Source organism: Podarcis pityusensis, assembly GCF_964106645.2.
Source record: "Podarcis pityusensis genome assembly, chromosome: 1".
NCBI lineage: Eukaryota > Metazoa > Chordata > Lepidosauria > Squamata > Lacertidae > Podarcis > Podarcis pityusensis.
This window is the reverse complement of record NC_138028.1, coordinates 139,473,914-139,493,844: the sequence shown is the minus strand read 5'-3', so window position 1 is coordinate 139,493,844 and position 19,931 is coordinate 139,473,914. Positions and strand designations below refer to the sequence as shown.

At 47.5% G+C, this 19,931-nt stretch overlaps 1 protein-coding gene across 11 annotated transcripts in view; it reads right to left on the bottom strand.

Annotated features, from left to right (window-relative positions):
• Positions 1–19,931, bottom strand: part of UNC80 (unc-80 homolog, NALCN channel complex subunit) — a 176,971-nt gene that overhangs the window by 109,193 nt on the left and 47,847 nt on the right. For all 11 annotated transcript variants that reach the window (XM_081014940.1, XM_081014945.1, XM_081014947.1 and 8 more), the window contains exons 14-21: positions 16,945–17,076; positions 15,565–15,712; positions 14,872–15,020; positions 14,123–14,292; positions 13,258–13,359; positions 9,959–10,167; positions 9,553–9,659; positions 8,169–8,265 (exon numbers count right to left, since the gene is read on the bottom strand). In XM_081014940.1, the coding sequence (XP_080871066.1) occupies positions 8,169–8,265; positions 9,553–9,659; positions 9,959–10,167; positions 13,258–13,359; positions 14,123–14,292; positions 14,872–15,020; positions 15,565–15,712; positions 16,945–17,076 (1,114 nt within the window). The remainder of the gene's footprint in view (positions 1–8,168; positions 8,266–9,552; positions 9,660–9,958; positions 10,168–13,257; positions 13,360–14,122; positions 14,293–14,871; positions 15,021–15,564; positions 15,713–16,944; positions 17,077–19,931) is intronic.

The following is a 19,931-nucleotide window of genomic DNA, read 5'->3' as shown; positions in this document are numbered from 1 at the left end:
GCCCAAAAGTATTGTGTCTTGTCTGGATCTTAATTATAAAGTCAGGGGGGCCACAGTGCCTGGCCACACAGTTAAGGTTGCAGTATAGGAGTGTTATGTACTGAGTTGAATAGGATCCAAACTGTAGCAGTCTGATTGGTCCTAGAACAATAGGATCCAAAAGGCAGCAGTCTGATTGGTCCTAGAACAATAGGATTCAGAATGCAGCAGTCTGATTGGTCCTAGAACAATGCAGCAGTATGATTGGTTGGCAGGAACCACCCAATCCTGCTCCAGATAGAAGTGAATCCACAACCTGATTGGCTTACAGTAGAATTCCAGAATTAGCCAATCATGTGCAGCCCATTGTGTAAATAATGTATATAAAGCAGATACTGTGAGGGGACATTCATTCATTCCTCCTCACCACTATGAGCTGAATAAAGAGCATGAAATCACTTTGCGACTCTGAGTATATTTCACTGGCGACGAGGATGGGATCCCGCTGAGCTGACTGCCACACACAGCACCGCAGCACCGCCAACTGCCGCACCGCTGCCTCGCACCGTGTATCCAGGCTTCAGCTCCGGGGCACAAGGAACTCAGAATGGCAGCCAACAGCAGCTTCTCGCCATTCAACCCAGCATCTGGAGACTGGGAAGCGTACGCCTCCCGTTTCACCTTCCTCCTAGAAGCCAAAGGGGTCACCGACGAAGAAGACGCCAAGAAGAGGGCGATATTCTTCAGCGTCTGCGGAGAGGAGACGTTTGAAATCGCCCGGGCTCTCCTTGCGCCTGAAGACGTCGCTACTGTTCCATACAAAACAATAATGGAACAGCTGAAGGGGCACTTTTCGCCGCAGCCCTCAGTGGTGGCTCGTCGAAATGCCCTTCTACGCAAAGCGGCAAGCCCCTGGGGAAACCATAACTGGGTTTGTGACCTCTCTCCGCCAAGCCGCCCGGTTTCTGCAACTTCTCAGAGCTGGAGAACATGCTTCGTGACCGCCTCGTCGGTGGCCTGAAGGATGAGAAGCTGCAACGGCGCCTCTACGCTAAGAAGGACCTAACGTTCCAGGTCGCTCTGGAGGAGGCCCTGGCAACAGAAGCTGCCGAGAGGTCGACCCAAGAGGCACGGCCGAGCCTGCCATCCCAACCGAGGGTCCACCATGAAGACCTCACCGACGACTCAGGATCCGACAGGGAGGAGGTGCACCGAGTACAGCAGCGCACTCAAGCAGCGCACAGACCACAGCTGCCTCGACGAGAAGGAGGGAACTGCGCAAGCTGCGGGGAGAGTCACGAGAGGAGGACCTGCCGTTTCCGCAACGCAGAGTGCAGGCAGTGCAGAAAATCGGGACACATCGCCCGGGTGTGTCGGGCTCGGCCCACCCGACACCAGGCATCAGATGACCAATCCAAGAGCCCCAGGTCCCGGGGCCCAACGCACCAAGGCAACTCGACGGAGCTCACGGACTTCCAGGTATACCAGTTGCCCCACCCCAACGTAGAGAAAATTTATGTAGAGGTACAGATAGAGGGGGCCCCATGCCGCATGGAGCTTGACACGGGTTCAACTCTATCCATAATCTCGGCAAGGACCTTAAGGAAACTGTGTCCCACTGGGGGTCCCAAACTCAGGCCGGCCCCATTCACCCTCCGGGACTTCCAGAAACGTAAGGTCCCCACAATGGGGGTGGGGACCTTCAGGGTGCAATACCGAGGGCGGACGCGGCAACTGGACTTGCTTGTGGTCAAGGGCCCCTACATTAGCTTACTGGGATTGGCATGGTTTGGACCACTGGGGCTAGCTGTCACCGGGGTGAACCACACTAGCTTACAAGTGGACGTGGACGCCATATGCAAGGAATTTCCAGGGGTTTTCGATGGGAAATTGGGACAGTATACGGGCCCCCCCATTGCGCTACAGCTTGACCCCGCAGTACGACCGGTCAGGCTCAAGGCCCGCCGGGTCCCGTTCGCCTTGAAACCCCGTATAGACGAGGAATTGGACCGACTCGTAGAGCAAGGAGTGCTGGAGCCGGTGCCTAATGCTCCCTGGGAAACCCCAATCGTCACACCCGTCAAGCCTAATGGTTCGGTCCGCATCTGCGCAGACTACAAATGTACCATAAACAAGGCCCTCACGGCCCACGCATACCCAGTGCCAGTGGTCAGCCATGTCCTTGCCACCCTGGCTGGGTCGAAAATTTTTGGCAAGCTGGACTTGGCCCAAGCATATCAACAGCTGCCAGTAGATGAGGCCACAGCAGAGGCACAGACGATTGTGACGCACAGAGGAGCGTTCAGGGTAAAGCGGCTGCAATTCGGTGTCAGCGTGGCACCAGGCATATTCCAGAATATAATGGACTCTCTCCTTAAAGGGATTCCTGGCGTCACCCCCTTCTTCGATGATGTGTTGATTGCCGGCCCCACACCAGAGGAGTTTGAGGACCGCCTCCGCACCGTTCTGCACCGTTTCCAGACGGCGGGTCTCAAGGTGAAGCGGGAAAAATGTCTACTAGGAGTGCCTCAGGTGGACTTTCTGGGATTTATGGTGGACGCAGAAGGGGTCCACCCGACTGGGGACAAGGTACGGGCCATTTGTGATGCCCCAGCGCCCAAGAGCAAGACTGAACTTCAGGCCTTCTTGGGACTATTGAACTTTTACCATTCCTTCCTTCCCCACAAGGCGGCGGTAGCGGAGCCCCTACACAGACTCCTGGACAAGCGGGCCCCTTGGGTGTGGGGCCAGCGCCAGGAGGCCGCATTCCAGGCAGTCAAGGACTTGCTTGTCTCAAACTCGGTCTTGGCACACTTCGACGAGAGGCTGCCGGTGGTGCTAGCATGCGACGCCTCACCCTATGGCATTGGAGCTGTCCTGGGGCACCAACTCCCGGATGGAAGAGAGGTACCGGTGGCGTACTTTTCCCAGACACTCAACACAACCGAGCGGAACTACTCGCAAATCGACAAGGAGGGTCTGGCAATCGTAAAGGGAGTAAAAAAATTCCATGATTTCTTGTACGGGCGGCCCTTCACCGTGGTGACTGACCACAAGCCGTTGCTTGGCTTGTTTGCCCCCGAAAAGCAGACCCCCCAAGTGCTGTCTCCTCGCGTCCTCAGGTGGTCAATTTTCCTTGCCAGCTACCAGTATGCACTGATTCACCGACCTGGGAAGGCGATGGGCCATGCGGACGCCCTCAGCAGGCTACCACTACTGGAAACAGGCCCTGACCCAGCACCTGCACAAGAGGTTATGAGCCTGGAGCTGCTTCCCGACCGCCCCATTCAGGCACAAGAAGTTGCACACCATTCCAAGAAAGATAGGGTCATCTCCCGGGTCCTGGACTGGGTGTGGAGGGGATGGCCCAGCAGCAGCCCCGGGCCAGAATTCGCTGGCTACACAACCCGCAAACATGAACTGTCGGCCCACAAGGGGTGCCTGTTATGGGGAAGCAGAGTCGTTGTTCCCCAGCCCCTCTGCAAAAGGGTCCTCACAGCCCTACACGAGACACATCCAGGGGTAGTAAGAATGAAGGCCCTTGCCAGGAGTTATGTGTGGTGGCCGGGGATCGATGGAGAGATAGAGGCCTGGGTCAAACACTGCCAGGCCTGCCAAGAATCCCGCCCAGATCCCCCAAGGGCCCCAGTCCAGTCCTGGGAGTCCGCCCGAGCACCATGGTCACGCCTGCATGTGGATTTCGCTGGCCCCTTTCAGGGGAAAACATTCTTCATAGTGGTGGACTCCTACACCAAATGGCTGGAAGTCGCACTGGTACCGTCCACTTCCACGTCCGCAGCCATCCGGGTACTACGCAGGCTGTTTGCAACCCACGGGCTCCCTGACACTCTCGTCTCAGACAACGGGACTGCATTTACGTCAGGAGAATTCCAAACCTTCACAGCGCAGAACGCCATCCGCCACATCCGTTCGGCGCCGTTCCACCCTGCCACCAATGGCCAAGCAGAACGCATGGTGCGGACCACCAAGGACACCCTTCGCCGCATGACGCAAGGGGACTGGGAGTACCGCCTTGCCACATTCCTTCTAGCACAGCACAGCACCCCCAGCTCAACGACTGGCCGGAGCCCCGCTGAACTACTAATGGGTCGGCGCCTTGCAATCAGATTGGACCGCCTTCACCCCGATAGAGCTCAGGATGAGGTAGTGGTGGGGGAAGGCAGGAACCCCCGGACCTTCGAGGCCCAGGACCCAGTGTACGCAAAGAATTTTGGGGCAGGCCCAGCATGGGTACCCGCCACAATCACCAGGGTCACTGGCCCCGTGTCGTACGAGGTGCTAACGGATGGGGGGCAATGCTGGCGCCGCCACTGCGACCAGATACGGCGACGATTCCCGGGAGAAAACCAGGAGGAGGACAGGTCAGAGGAGTCCCAAGGGAACAGCGGGGCAGTGAGGCCCATAGAGCAGGAGGGGCCAGCAGGAGAGGCAGAATCAGTAAATACAGAGAGGACCCGTGAGGCCGAAAGGACACCGGAACCAGAACCACGACTGAGCGAGCCGGTTGCACCAGACCAAACAGCCGCATCACAGCCAGCATCCTTGGAACACGAGCCAGAACCCGGAGCCCGGACCAGGGAACACCCCAGGCCACAACGCACACGTAGGCCGCCGGCATACCTTGAGGACTATGAATGCGACCTCCCGGGCAGGACTGGAACTTAGAGGGGAGGGGTGTTATGTACTGAGTTGAATAGGATCCAAACTGTAGCAGTCTGATTGGTCCTAGAACAATAGGATCCAAAAGGCAGCAGTCTGATTGGTCCTAGAACAATAGGATTCAGAATGCAGCAGTCTGATTGGTCCTAGAACAATGCAGCAGTATGATTGGTTGGCAGGAACCACCCAATCCTGCTCCAGATAGAAGTGAATCCACAACCTGATTGGCTTACAGTAGAATTCCAGAATTAGCCAATCATGTGCAGCCCATTGTGTAAATAATGTATATAAAGCAGATACTGTGAGGGGACATTCATTCATTCCTCCTCACCACTATGAGCTGAATAAAGAGCATGAAATCACTTTGCGACTCTGAGTATATTTCAAGGAGTAATTCATATTTAAGCTCTAGTAAAACGTGGGGCTAAATGCATGTAACTGTCCACATACTAATACCTAAGCCAATACTAGTAGAAAATGATTGCTGTGGTAGAACAATGTCTGCAGTTGCTGTAATGCACAGTAATGTGGCAGCACTTCAGAGCAGAGATGCACAAATGCCATTCTGAGAACCACGCCACCCTTTTGCTAACTCCTTTTCTTTCTCCAGTCAGTTCTCTATCCTTTAGTGCTTTCCCTAGCACATGCTCTACTTTCTTTCTTTCTCCACACCACCACCACAGGTTGGGGCTTCCACCTTTGTTATTATGCCTCTCTTTTTTCTGTTTCCCCATCCACAGGTTTCCTTGCAACCCCTTCTTCTCAACCTCTTTTTCTTTGCAATCCATAGCACTCTTCTCTCTGCATCACTACAGGTCTCTGTAACATGGGACCATCTCTATTTCCTTCATTCTTTTTCTCTGTCTCTCCACCGTCAGGTTTCTGTGCACTTCTGTTTCCCTCTCCCCTTTTTCATGCTTTCTTTGCCACACAGGTCTCTCTGCATCCCATTACACCTTTCTCTGCACCTCAAATGCTATCTCTTTGTTCTCCACAACACCACAGATCTCCCTCACTTATTCTTCCTTGAGACTCTTTTTAGTCAGACCTCCTCCACTCAGATATGGCAAGCAAAGCTTTCAGTCCCAGAATTTCATGGTAAGTGAAATGCAGAAGCTGGAAGGCCATATAGTGTGAATGGCTGGCTGCAATAAACCAGGGTGGGGGTGGAATAAGACCACCCACATTCCTCTCAAAACCAGGGAGAGGAGAAGCAATGCTGAAGTAGTCATTATATTAATTGGGAAGGGCTGTAACTCATGGGTGGAGCATGTGCTCTGCATACAAGATGTCCCAGGTTCAATAGCCCTTGTCTCTAGGTAGGGCTAACAGAGACCTGCACCTGAGAGTTGCTGCCAATCAGTCAACTATATTGGGCTATGGCCTGACTCAGTGTTAGGTGGCAAACTGCTGCAAACGATGGGTGTTTGGAATTTTCCTAAGGGGCAGCAAAGAGATGAGGAACGGGGTGCAACTGGCCTACATTAAAGCATAGTATCTACTAACCAATTGATCCCCTCTTAGGAACATACGTACTGCAAGAGGGCTAAAGCTTTCCTCTCTCTTCAATGAGCTAGTCTTTCCAGCTAGCCTGGTGGGAAATGATGTTCAAATCACCTTCCAATTCTATGATTCTATCTACCAAAGCCTATATTATGTCCTCCTCTCCCACCATCCTGTTACACTCTGAATAATAACGTGACTGCATTACTGGCACATGGAAAGGTGGAACTGAGTTGTAAATCCTTTGTTTAACTTGCTCTTCCCTCCTATATTGGGCAAGGTGAGTTCCTGAGTGCCCACTTCCATTCACTACAATGGGGTAGTAGAGAGAGGAAAACTTCAAGGCTTACATAATGTATATTGATGGGTGGTCACTGAATAGAAGGACTTATTAAAAACAGCAGTGCTACCTCACCAGAGCAGGGCCAGGTACTGCCAGACTGATGAGGCTCAGTAGACTCAAACTGGAGAGGGCAGAATCACCCATTATCCCTATTTTAACATGATAGCCGTAAGGGCTTAGATTACAATTCTGTTAGCATGAATGTCTCAAAATTAAAAATGAACAATTTCCCATTCAGTTTTAAAAACTGAATTTCCATAGAGGAATTCTAGCACCTGGATTTTGAAATTCATGCTACTTGTCTCCAGCTCACAGTTAAACACAAACATTTCAGCTTTGACACTGAAATCTGTTATACCTGGGTCCAGGCACTGTACTCTGAGTTCAAATAATTTAACACAGTAGTCTATTTCCAACAATAAACCTATTTGCAGCCACAGAGCTTGCACTTCTCAAACAGAAACTCATCCACATAGCATATTGAAAAATGCATCTTTTGAAACTGAGGGGACTTTCAAACCAGTTGATATGGCACTGGGGTCTGTTCAAAGGGGAGGAGTCAAAGACCAAAGTCCTTCTGACTTAAGTACAGTCAGGAAGAGCCCAACCACTTCTTCCATTTGGACAGCATCTAATAGCAAGAGCCACTTTATTTGGTACAGAACCCCTCTTTGTTTAGAAATGCATTGTGTGATGGAGGAATGGCCAAAGGAAAAATACACTGATGTAGTAATGTAACTTTCATGTTTGACAGTGCAATATGTAATGTATGTTGAGTACTATGAAAAATACAGAGAACAAAACTCATTGAGATGGGATGCTGTGTTCCTTTTCCAATACAAAAATAGAAGAATGTCAAGATGCAAGGTTGTTTCCTTGGTAACAAGCTCACATTTGCAACTGGATGGCAGTGAAGTACTTGGAAGAATACAGTTCCTATCATTTTTTTTCCAAAATAGGAAAGAAAGTGCTTTTTTCAGATGCCACTGCTTAAAAATAACAAAGCAATTAATTGTTTGTCTCAAAGAAGAGTAATTTTGTTGAGAATGCAGAACAGCATCTCTCTAAGAAATGGTATGAAGACACAAGACATGCAAACACAGAAGAAAAGAGATAATTAAAACACATTTTGTACAGGGTTTTCCATTTCATCAGTGCTGAGCTTTACAGAAGATGGTAGATGATCAATAATGGGAGATAAAAGCTGATGGGCGCATTCATAATTTCACATCAAAGAGTGAAATTAAATTTTAGCATAATATGTTTGAAATCAGACCCCTGCTTTCAAATGATTTCCAAATTTTCCCCCTAAAGCTAGAGGGCTTGATTTTTTGGAAGTCCAAATGTTACTTTAGTTTAATTTATTGACCCATATTTGCTTTTCCTTCTTGGTTAGAATTACACTGAAATCAAAATGGCATAAAAAGAAAAAAAGAACAAAAAGGGCTACAAAGTATGCAGAGCCAGAGAGAGAAGCAGAATGAGTTCAAAAACCATGTTTAAAAAAAGATAAAGGATAAATTGATGAAGAAAAGTAACCAAAGAATGGAGCAGGGGAGGGGAAGCAAAAAAGGACTGAAGAAACAGAACCCTGATTTCTAACCATCTTTTTCTTCTGTGTGATGAAGCTTGGATGGATGTCTTCGGCAGGTGCGCCATTTACCAAGACGCTTGAAGAAATTCTCCTCTTCATCTCGTCCATTCTCCAAGCCACTTCCTGGCCCTCCTTCAGACAGCTTCACGGCACTAGTGAATTTCACCTAAACAAAAAGAAGGTGTGCCATTCATTGTTAATGCCCCTTCTTTCAGCTTCTTCTGATGTAACAGTCCCTCATTCCCATTCTTCTACATGCAACATTTTGAAGCTCCCAGAAGACTTACTGCTAAGTGCTGTGGCATAAGTTCTAGAATGAAACACCACTAGGGTCTACTGCAAGACAAAAACTCATGTGCCTTGGCCTTATTTTGCTGCTAAATGTGGGCAGCTGGAGTCCTACAAGGAAAGACTTGCTCTTTGAGCACCTCTGCTTCATGGCCTAAGGGAATGGATTTTGTGCTTTTTTTCTTGAAGGGAAGTTTTCTTTCTGCAGTTCTCTGACTGCACATAACTGTGGCATTGTGGGAAAGTCTTGCTATTAGCTTCTTTTTCTCTTGCATTCTGGGAAGTCTCGCTCATAATCTTCTCTCTGCTTCTGCACAAGAGTCTGAGAATGTTCTGAACAGTTCCCATTGAGTTCATGAAACAGTGTATCCTGACCTGTTCTTAATGCATTGCTGACCACATCTACGGAACGTGATTGTTGTATTCCTTCATGTTATGTTCTCTCAATATCAATCTTTAGTTATAATTTAATTAGGAGGTTTCATGCCTGTCTAGTTCCAGCTCCGTTTCCCAGTCTTTGATCTATCAGTGATTGATGTTATACGTTATTCCCGCCTTGTACCTATGTTACCCAATCAGCAACAAGATGCTTTGTGTTTGTATCAACCAATCAGCCACAAGCACACCTGTGGCAATGTTTGTAATATTCAATAAAAGAGAGTTCCCGGGGCTTGCCCCGGCAGACGCCTCTCCTTTGACACCTACCACTCGTCTGTCGTGATTTCAACCCAACATTTTCTTGTCAATGTCCCAATATGCACACAGAAAAGCCATAATGGATTATAACTGTGCATAATGGGAAGTAGCAACCTACCTAACACATCTGTGGATAAAAGAAATGGACAACATTTAGATACTTAAAACCACCCACAAGCATTAACAAGTGTAAATGATGCTAACTTAGAACCCATACATGGCTCCTTCCCAGAAAAAGGTGGTTTTAAGAACAATCAAGTACGAGCTTCCAGTAGGGTTGTTCCTAGTCTTTGTGTTGCAGAACAAATTAAGAGACTGTCATCTGTATTGCGAAGTGCACATTTTCCATCCTCAGACTTATTCAACTGTTACTGGTCATCTACAAGGAGTGAGACGTGACAAAAACAAGTGCACTATGCATATCTCCATACTTCTTCATCTCTCTATGAGTTCAAGGAAACTTATTTACCTTGGAACTCTGCCGGATGAAAGAGAGCCGGTCCACAGAGCTGATGTCCAGAAGGTCTTCCACACCATCTGCCAGACCAGAAAGGGATGAGCGTTTCAGCCAATTCCCTGTTTGTACAGAGAACATAGAAAAATGTGAGCATGTGTGTGAATCTACCAGCAGTAAATGTGGGTACCAAGGAAGCTACATCACATGACAAAAGGTTGGCACACATGTTTTATATGAAAGAGGTTTTGTACAGAAATGGATGGTAATATGGAGGAAGACTGAATAATGTATATTCTCCAGGTGATGCTAAAATATGAACAGAACATTTCTCTGAAAATGTCTGTGCACTGATACATGGAAAAATAGAAAATATATTAAATGTTATATGATAATATCATGTGAAGAGGCATACATTTACCTAAGGGGAGTTTGAGTTTCTTTCGGAGTGAGATCCTCCTTGAGCGAGAGCGGGATCGTCTCTCAGTGGTTGCCCCTGAGTGCGCAGTTGTGCATTCCGAGGTATCCTGCTCCGACTGGCTACTAGTATCACTCGCTGCACTCTGAGATTTGAACATCTTTCGCCAGAAATCTTTGCGCCCTAGGGCTGCTCCTTGCATCTGCTCATCACTGCAATGGAACAAATTGCATGGTTCGTAACGCTTAGCCAAATGTACCCAGGAATGCACAAAGAATGGGAGCACCTTACCTTTTCTACTGTGCTCTAGCGGTCAGAGGATTGTGTGACATTTTGTTAGCTTTCTTTGGTGCTCAGCTTTGTCAAGAATAGGCTAGTAAGGCACAACATTGTTCTACTTAACATTTGCTTAGTGTTCTGGATTCTCATAAACACTCAGTACATGGTCCTCTGATCCTTACAACAACCCTGTAAGGTAGGCCAGTGTTACTATCCCTGTACTGCAAATGGCGGGCAATGCCAAGTCTGAGAGAGAGGTTTTCCAAACCCTCTTGATATAGTAAGAGGCTGCATACACAGCATGCTGTAGATTTAATCCTGGGAACTGTAGTTTACCCCTCCCAGAGCTACAATTCCCAGCATCAGGATTCTTTAGGGGTGGGGTGAGCTTTACATGTATGGTATGTACACAGCCCAAGGCTACAGGCTTATGGTACTGACTGTTGTTTTTTTACTAGAATCACAAGCTCCACTAACTAGAGCACAAGATAGTGACTTTGCACCCAAGACATTGACTGCCATAATTTGCATAGACAAATAGAAATTACACATGAGTTACTGCAGATCGCAAAACTCTCAAACTGGCTAGCACAGTTGCACAAAGACCCAGCTGTAGGCAACCAATTACCGGTAATATCCATTTTAGAGGTAAGGAACACAAAGGCTGGGTTGTAAAGCTATTAAATGCTGGGTGTCACAAAAGATTTTATTTCTTAGATTGCAATTGTCAGGCTATTGGGAGTCAGAAATCCTTACCAATCTACTGTAAATCACTTTAAGATCTCCCAGTGGAACCCAACCCAACTTCTGCCCACCTCTGGTATAAAGGGCTATGCCAAAACAGCGAGGCACTAGAAGTAGCAGCCCACGGACCAACTGATCACCTTTTGGAAAGAATCCTCTCTAATGCTCATGATAATTATTTCACACACACTCTTCAACAAAAAAAGCACTTGTTGTAGGGATGTGTCATTTTCATACCATTGTTCTCAGCCCACTCTTTTAATGTAAGGATTAGATGTAATGTAATCATATCCATATCATTAAAAAATGTGATTCATTTCCTCTCCCTGACAGATGGTATAATCATAGCAATGGAGCTATGGGTAAACAGGCAAATCCTCTGTGGGGCCATGTTTCAACCACAGACTGCATGAGAACTTGAGTAAGTCTTCAAGCTGGCCATTAACTGTTCGGGCAATATTAAATTAAAGATTGAGCTTTATGAAACAAAATATCCAAATAAACAAACCATACACAAATCAGGGTTGTTCTGAGTAATTATCTTTTGAGCCTTTGCTAATTGTACAATCACTCTTCAGTTTAATCCAATGCAATTATTTCTATGGACTTAGATATTTTCTACTGCAGCACTGCAGCGCTACTATGCACAAAGAAGTCATTAGGGGGAAGGGAAAGGAAGAGAGAAGGCTGGAAGAATGAAGTGGAGGCAGTGGCAGATGGTAATGTTTTGATTTGGTAGGCAGCAATTTTTAACTTTGCTGTTTTCATTGCAATAGGTAATATACAGCACTTACTTAGGAAAGTGTGGCATTACACAGGTGAAGAAAGCCGTTGTCCCCCCCACCCTCAAAAAAATAATAATAATTCTCTGCACATTTATGGACAGAGAAAGAGCTTCCATTTAAATGAATCCAGCTATGATTTTCAGACGAGATTGACTCCATACCTCTTATTTACAAATTAAGACATACCAAAAGATGTTTTTGACTTCATGTATTATTTACACCTACATCTCTGTTGCAAAAAAAACCCTAAACACACAAAAATCTTTAAAGTGCGAGGGAAATTTGATTTCCATTATATGCAGTTCTCAATCCTCCAGGGCAGCTTTAGGGGGATGGGTACAGGGGGAGGAGAGGGGGAAATCCATTGCATAAGTAGACCTCAGTCCATGCATGCAACAACTTAGTTCAATTCTGCCCCTCGTGTAGACATTGATAACCTCATCCTTCGTTACTTCAACTACAGGCGATGACTGATTAATGCAGGGATCAGCAAATTTTTTTAGCCATGGGCCGGTCCGCTGTCACTCACACCTTGTCGCGGGCTGGAGAAGCAGCACCGGGGGAGGGGGAGCTAGAAGAAGAGGCGAGGGGGGCAAGAAGTCCCCACCCCCCAGCCCCAGCTGCTACGCTTACCTTCCCAGGGGCTGCCACCACCACCACCGCTTCTTCTTGTGGGTAGGCAGAGTGAGCTCGTCTGCTCCACTCTCTGGCCCACAGGAGCACCAGAGACGGCAGACGGATGATGAGCAGCGCGAAAGACGGATGATGAGCGGTGCGAAAGGGCTGGCTCTGGAGAGGGGCTGCTTAAAATGGCGCTCAGCCAGCTCCCTTCCTCCTCTAGGCAGGGCGGGGAGAAGCCAGGAGGAGGAAGGGAGCAGGCGCCACTACAGGGTGTGGGGGGGGAGGGGGAGAAATGGAATGGCGCGGGGGGAAATGGTGCAGCCCAAATGAACAGAATCCTCACACCGATCCAAGGACAGTCCGAGGGCCAGATCCTGAAGGCAATTGGGCTTGATCCAGCCCGCGGACCTTAGTTTGCCAACCCCTGGATTAATCTGTGTCCGAAAAACACGTAATGATGCACACACACACAGCACTGAACCCAGAAGTGACTGAAAACATTACTAAATGTGTCACAAAAAAGGTGTAACAGAATGGGGCAGGGCATAATGGGGTGGGGTTGCTTATACACGATTTGCCAACACACACAGGGGCCGGGAACAAAATATTATTATATTATTTCACAAATGGATTCACCGATGACCCAGTCCCACATTCCATACCTATTCATGGTTTGAACAATTCATGATGGTAGCCTGTCTGTTGCTGTTCTTACGCTTAAATTTAAAGCGTCAGCACAATTCATGCTCAGAAGGGTGAACATTTGTGGGTTACATCAATTAAGGCTAGAATATCTAAAGGTGGTGACTAGAATGCTTACCAGATTTCTTGGGAAGACTGAATATACCTTTGAGCTCCAAAATATTTACTTACTGCTCTGGAGTCTGCATTGGGCGGCTTGAGATGTAACTGCGGCATTCATCGGGAGCTGAAGACGGTTGTCCTTTGTCAATGACAACACTTCCCACTTCAGATCTATGCAGACGAAACAGCCACATGTACAGTAATATTTTTTTTGAAACCCCTACCTTGTATTCCTGTAATATGAAGTTGGAGGTCCATGTTCCCATTCTAGGAATTGCCTCATCTGTATGCACTGCCATCACAAATCTGTCATGACAGGCAACAAGCACCGAGGTGCTCAAAATGTGCAATAAATAGTTGACGATCCACTTTTAAAGACTCACAGCTTGATACATACTCAGATGTAAGTCCCACTGTGCTCAAGAAGACTAACTCCCTAGTAAATATGCATAGAATTGCAACATAAACGTGGATAGGACCACACTCCACTTTTCAAACATTCTCTAGAAAGAAACAAGCCTGCAGAGTGAGCTTTAAGTCTGGATCTCACAGGTACAAATTATGATCAAACTTGAGGTGTCTGCTTAAGTCAAGAGTCCTTCAGTCCTGCTTTGTGGATATCTAATGGGGCGGTCTTTGAGATGATGAATAATCTGTGTGCAGCCCTTAAGTGTGCTTCAGAGCCATGGATTTCATTGGACTTCAAGCAAATAAACTGTGCTCTCTGTTGCATCAATATCAACAAGGTCTGAAGGAGAAGAATTGTGTTATAAAAGTTTTTAAGCCCTAGCAAAATTGTGTGAATATCATTTATCTCCTTACTCCTGCATACTCCTTATGCTGGGGTGCTTGGTTCTGCACATTTGCATTAGGGGAAAGGTAGAACAGGGCATCACTCAAACATCTCTGTGTGTTTTGCACTTCGGTTACAAACCTTTTACTGCCTGATGGTTTGGGCTCCTGTTCAGCTGTTTCCTCTGCTCTTCTTCCTGGTATCAACTTCTCAGCACTATCCAAAAGGGCACTAAGGGCTACTCTTCTAAAGACATTCCCATGAGCCTCCTTGATAAACTGAACCAGTTGTCGGATGTCACAATACAATCCCTATGGAGTGCAGGATTAGAAAGTGAAAAGGAAAAAAAGAATGAAAGATTTAATGTGTTTGGAAGCCAATTGAAGCAAACATCAGAATCATTTCCCCCGAATCATGCTTTGAAACAATATCGGCCCAAGCTTCGGTCCTTTCGTTTTCAAGCAGCCGTAACTAAGAATCTCAAAAATATGAAGTAAATTTAACCAATAAAGTGTTTTGGCTTTTTCAAGAGTTGCCATCATCTCACCCAACATGGAAAAAACTCATTCAGGTAAATTAATGGTGATTGGATTAGAAACAAATGTGGATATTTTACATAAAGATTTTGAGAACTGCAGAGCAGATTCTGGAAGGCAACATGATTTTCCACTGAGAGAAGTGGCACAGCTCTAGTATACAGAGGATTTAAATTTGTGTTAATTGGAAATCTTTGTCAAAACTGGAGGCAAAAGAAGTGCATACAGTCAACATTTTCCTTATGGATGAACTCTGTCTGGTGCTCTCTCAGGTCAACAATAGTATCAATACTTAGGCCACTAAAACAGTATGGACTGAAATTAATCGTGTTAGGATTTCAGTGTTGTCCTTACCAGATTCTCAGGGCTATGAAGCTCATGTGTAGTAGAGGCACAGCGGGTGATAAGCGATTTGAACATGGCACTGACAATAATACCTTCCACACTTTGGGCAGTAGACTTGTTGTCCACTGTTGTGAAATTATTTCCAAAACCAGCCTTGTCTGCAAAATGCAAGCATTAAATAGTCAAGTTGAACTGTTCGGTTTTCACACAAAAAATGGCAAAATCTGAATCAATAATACTCTTGACATCTACAGCTCCTATGTTTTGTAGCAGTGTCATTTCTCTTAAGGAATCTTATAATAACAGCCTATATTTACTAAGGTTTTATTAATGCTTTTCCATAATACAATAAGATAAAATAAGCTAATCTAAATAAAAACAAAAACACACATTCTTCTCTCAAAGGTAGCTCTTAACCCTTATCTCACTCAGAAAGCGGTGGACCCTCCCAGCTCTCACCTGGGAGCTTTCCTTTCTTCTCCCAGTCTCTCACCCTGGGAGATCTTCCCTTCCCTGCATCTCTCTCAGGGCCCTTCCACCACCCACCTACCAGTTTCATGCGTGTGCAATCTTTGGGCCCGGACAACAGTCCATAGCAGAGGACACCAAAGGAAGGAAGGAAGGAAAGGAGAGAAAGATTTTTTTTAAAAGGGGGGGGGATAAAGTGGGGGGGGGGGCTTTCCAACAACAGCTTATACTTACTGTCAGTGACTGGCTCCATGCAGAAACCTAGCAAGGCATGTAAAAAATCCACCACATTGTTGAGTGAATCCTTGTTTACATAATCCCTCATGGTTTGTCGGAACTGCATTTTATCCAGCTTGTACAACTTTGTGAGGCAATTCTGAGCCTATGGAGGGAAGATCAGGCACTTAGGTTCTGGTGACAGCAACCATGTATTATTTGGAGAACAAAGAAAGAAACTGAGCCTGGAACAGCCCTGCGTCTCCTCTTCATTGACCATGTGTACTAAATGAGAAGGCGTAAATAATGCTCCCAGTGACAGAGCTTCAATGTGAAGGGACAAAAAAATAATTGATAACAGTTGGTCATGGGTTATCTATTACAACACACGACAGGAGAGATGAATGGACACACAGGGTTGCAATTTTCATAGGGGAGCTGTGCGTCACCCAGAGCATGCATTTCTGCCCTTCGTTCAACTCCCACACCAAACTTTGGTTCCCATGCAGTGCCAGCAAGGGGTACAGTCTTGGCAAGTCTTTCCCTATCAAGGATGCTGTGTCTTAGGGATGACTGGTTAATCTTGGATTCCATTTGGCCAACTCTTTCAGTTCTCCAGATGCTATTGGATCCAGTCTAGCCAGGACACGCAAATGCATGCACATGTACACACAGACTGAAAAATCAGAGCAGTTCAACCAAAGCTGACCATGATGCAGTCCCATTAAGTGGGCATTGATGTAAATGGTTTAAAAAAATATGGTTGCCCAACAGTACAACATGGGGGCAGCCGTTGTTTTGAATGGATGGTGGTCTTTTGTGCACAGAATTACACAGGAAGTACTGTGTGACCACTTCCTGCATCATTTTTAAAGCATCTTTACCTGGTGTGGCAGAGGTGCCATGCTTTGAAGCTGTTCTAACCAGCTTTACACTATTATAAGCAAGAATGAATCAATTTATTTCGGTCACTGACCAGAGTGCAAATAAGCAAGAAAAATGGCAGGATGCCATTGGACCTCACAAATATTCAAGTGTGTTTGTATAAAAGTTTGTGTGTGGACTTTTTAGAATTTCCCTGGAATTATCCTAAAAGAGCTATACAGAAATGTGCTGGGGTGTGTTTTTAAATGTCTACATGTGGAAGCAAGATGGGGCAGATTAGGAGGGATTCCTCTATTTCTAGCTGGAGCATTCACATACAGCAAAATGCCCCTTACTCACTCCTGTCCTCTGGTGCTAAATCACAGGCTTCACAGTTAGGAATCATGAGTGCAGAATGTCTTGCCTTCCGCATACAATTCCAGACCAAGATGAACATTGTGAGCTGCTCAGACCAGGAACTCTACAAAATGGTTTAAGAATCCTGCTTCCATCCATTGTTCTGCCATGGCATACCTGATGTCTCAGCCGGTCTCCAGAGAGCCCACGGTGACCTTCTCCACAGCCATATGCACAGCCCAGAGACTTCACAATTTTTATCAGCATTGTCAGGGCCAACCTGTGTGTGCTTGCTGGAGTGCTTTCCTCCTTAGCAACAGGGGGTAAGAGACAACAATATCCCATTTTATTGCATGAAGCAGATGTATATAACATTCCAGGTTGTTTTTGTGGGGCTGCCCAGGAGGACTCTCCTGTGTGGGTGTCTGAGGGCCCTGCTCCTTCCTGCCACTTACCACCTGGCCCAGGGCGGGGCCTGAAGCCTCACAGGGACTGCTGCGCTCTGCTGCCCAGGAGGGCTCTCCTGTGTGAGTGTCTGGGGGCCCTGCTCCTTCCTGCCACTTACCACCTGGCCCAGGGCAGGGCCTGATGGGCCTCACTAGGACAGTTGCTGTTACTTCTGGAGGGGTGCAGAGTGCTTTTAAAATGTTTTTTAAAAATTCTTTTGAATTTTTTGTATGTGGGGGGTGGGGGTGGGATGGATGTTTATTGGGCCTGGGAATTTGTTTGATTTTATGTTTTTGTAATTTTTACTGTTTTTTGTTTGTATTGTTTTATTGGTTGTTTTTTTAAGGTGTTATTCTGTTCTTAAGGGGGGGGTCAGGGCTGCCGGGGAGTGGGTCCCAGCCAACAAAATGGCTGGGGCATGTTCCACGGGGGGGATGCACTGGGACAACCGATCTCAGTGATCACGGGTAGGAGGAGGAGTTATGCTAAGACCAGACCATATCATTACAGAGGAGGCAGGTTTAGTCGTTGTCTGAGGACTATCCCTGCCTCCAGGTCTGGTCCTGACCGGATGGATACTAGAATCAGCAAGGGATACCCACATGACCTGAAGGTGCTGCTGTGCAATGCCAGGTCAATGATTCATAAGACCACTGCCATCCATGACTTGATCATGGATGGAGGACTTGACCTGGCATGTGTAACAGAGACTTGGTTGGATGAAGCAGATGGGCCTGTCCTTGCCGCTGCTTGTCCACCAGGTTTCTCTTACGCACAGCAACCCAGGTCATGTGGGCGGGGAGGGGGGGGGTTGCAGTGATTTTTAGGAAGTCATTAGTTTGCACCAGGTGTCCTATTGGGAAGACCCAGTTTTCCGAGTGCATGTTCTAGAAGTTGGGCAATAGGGGCAGTACAGGATTCCTTTTGGTGTACCGACCTCCCCGCTGCACCAAGGATTCCCTGCCCAAGCTGTTTCAGGTTGTGGCGGATGTTCTCCTGGAGACACCTGGCTTGGTTGTCCTAGGGGATTTTAACATCCATGCCGACACGACCTTACAAGGGGCCGCTTGGGACTTTGTGGAAAGCATGGCCTCCATGGGGCTGTCCCTGAATAACTCTGGCCCAACCCATAGCCGCGGACATGCCTTGGACCTAGTGTTTACCTCTATGGATGTTGGTGATCTGACACTAAGTAAAAGCGAAATGAAAGAAGTGCCATGGTCAGATCACTTCCTGGTGCAACTGGACTTCTCTGCGACCCATCCCCTCTGCAGGGAGGTGGGACCAATTCGGATGGTCCGCCCCCGCCACTTAATGGATCCAAATGGTTTCCAGAGAGTGGTAGGGGATGCTTTATCCCATGTTGATGGCCTTTCAGCCGATTCCCTGGTGGCCCACTGGAATGTGGAGTTAACCAGGGCTATTGACTGTTTGGCTCCGAAGCGCCCTCTCCGATTGCATGGAGCCCGGACAGCCCCGTGGTTTTCCACGGATCTGAGGGCAATGAAACAATTGTTGAGACGGCTAGAGCGCCGGTGGCGGATAACTCATTCCGAATCTGACCGGACACAGGTTAGAGCTCAACGTCGAGCCTACCAAGTGGCGATAGTGACGGTGAAGAAGACCTTCTTCGCCGCCTCTATTGCATCTGCAGAAAACAGCAGCAGGAGACTTTTTCAGGTGGTTCACAATTTAGCGGGACCACCTGCGACATCGGGGCCCAGTACGGGCCACATGATCTCCTGCAATGATTTTGCAAAGTTTTTTGCAGATAAAATCGCTCAGATTCGGGAAGAAGTAGACTCCACCGTGGGAGCAGGGCCAGGATGGGAGAGTGCTAGAGTCCTGTCTAGTCAAGTTGCGTGGGATCAATTCCAATCTGTTACCTCCGAGGATGTGGACAGGCTGCTTGGACGAGTGAAGCCAACCACCTGTCTCCTGGATCCTTGCCCATCCTGGCTTATAAAAGCTAGCCGGGAAGGACTGGGCAATGGGCTTCGTGGGGTGGTGAATGCTTCCCTCCGTGAGGGAGCCTTCCCAGACCCGCTGAAAGAGGCGGTTATTAAACCGCTTCTTAAAAAACCATCTTTAGATGCAGCCATGATGGCCAATTATCGCCCAGTCTCAAATCTTCCATTCTTGGGCAAGGTGATTGAGCGAGTGGTTGCTGAACAACTCCAGGCACGCCTGGAAGAAGCGGACCATTTGGATCCCTTCCAGTCGGGATTCAGGCCTCACCATGGAACTGAAACTGCCTTGGTCGCGCTGGTTGATGATCTCCGGGGACTAGGGACAAAGGTGAGAGTTGTTTCCTGGTTCTGCTGGATCTCTCAGCGGCCTTTGATACAATCGACCATAACATCCTTCTGGACCGTCTAGAGGAGCTGGGAGCCGGGGGGCACTGTTATACAGTGGTTTTGCTCCTTCCTCCTGGGCCGTGTTCAGAAAGTGGTGGTGGGGGATGAGTGTTCAGACCCCTGGGCCCTCACTTGTGGGGTGCCTCAGGGTTCCGTCCTCTCCCCCATTCTTTTTAACATCTATATGAAGCCGCTGGGAGAGATCATCAGGGGGTTTGGGCTGGGTGTTCATCAGTATGCGGATGATACCCAGCTCTACCTCTCTTTTAAATCAGAACCAGTGAAGGCGGTAAAGGTCCTGTGTGAGTGTCTGGAGGCGGTTGGAGGATGGATGGCGGCTAACAGATTGAGGTTGAATCC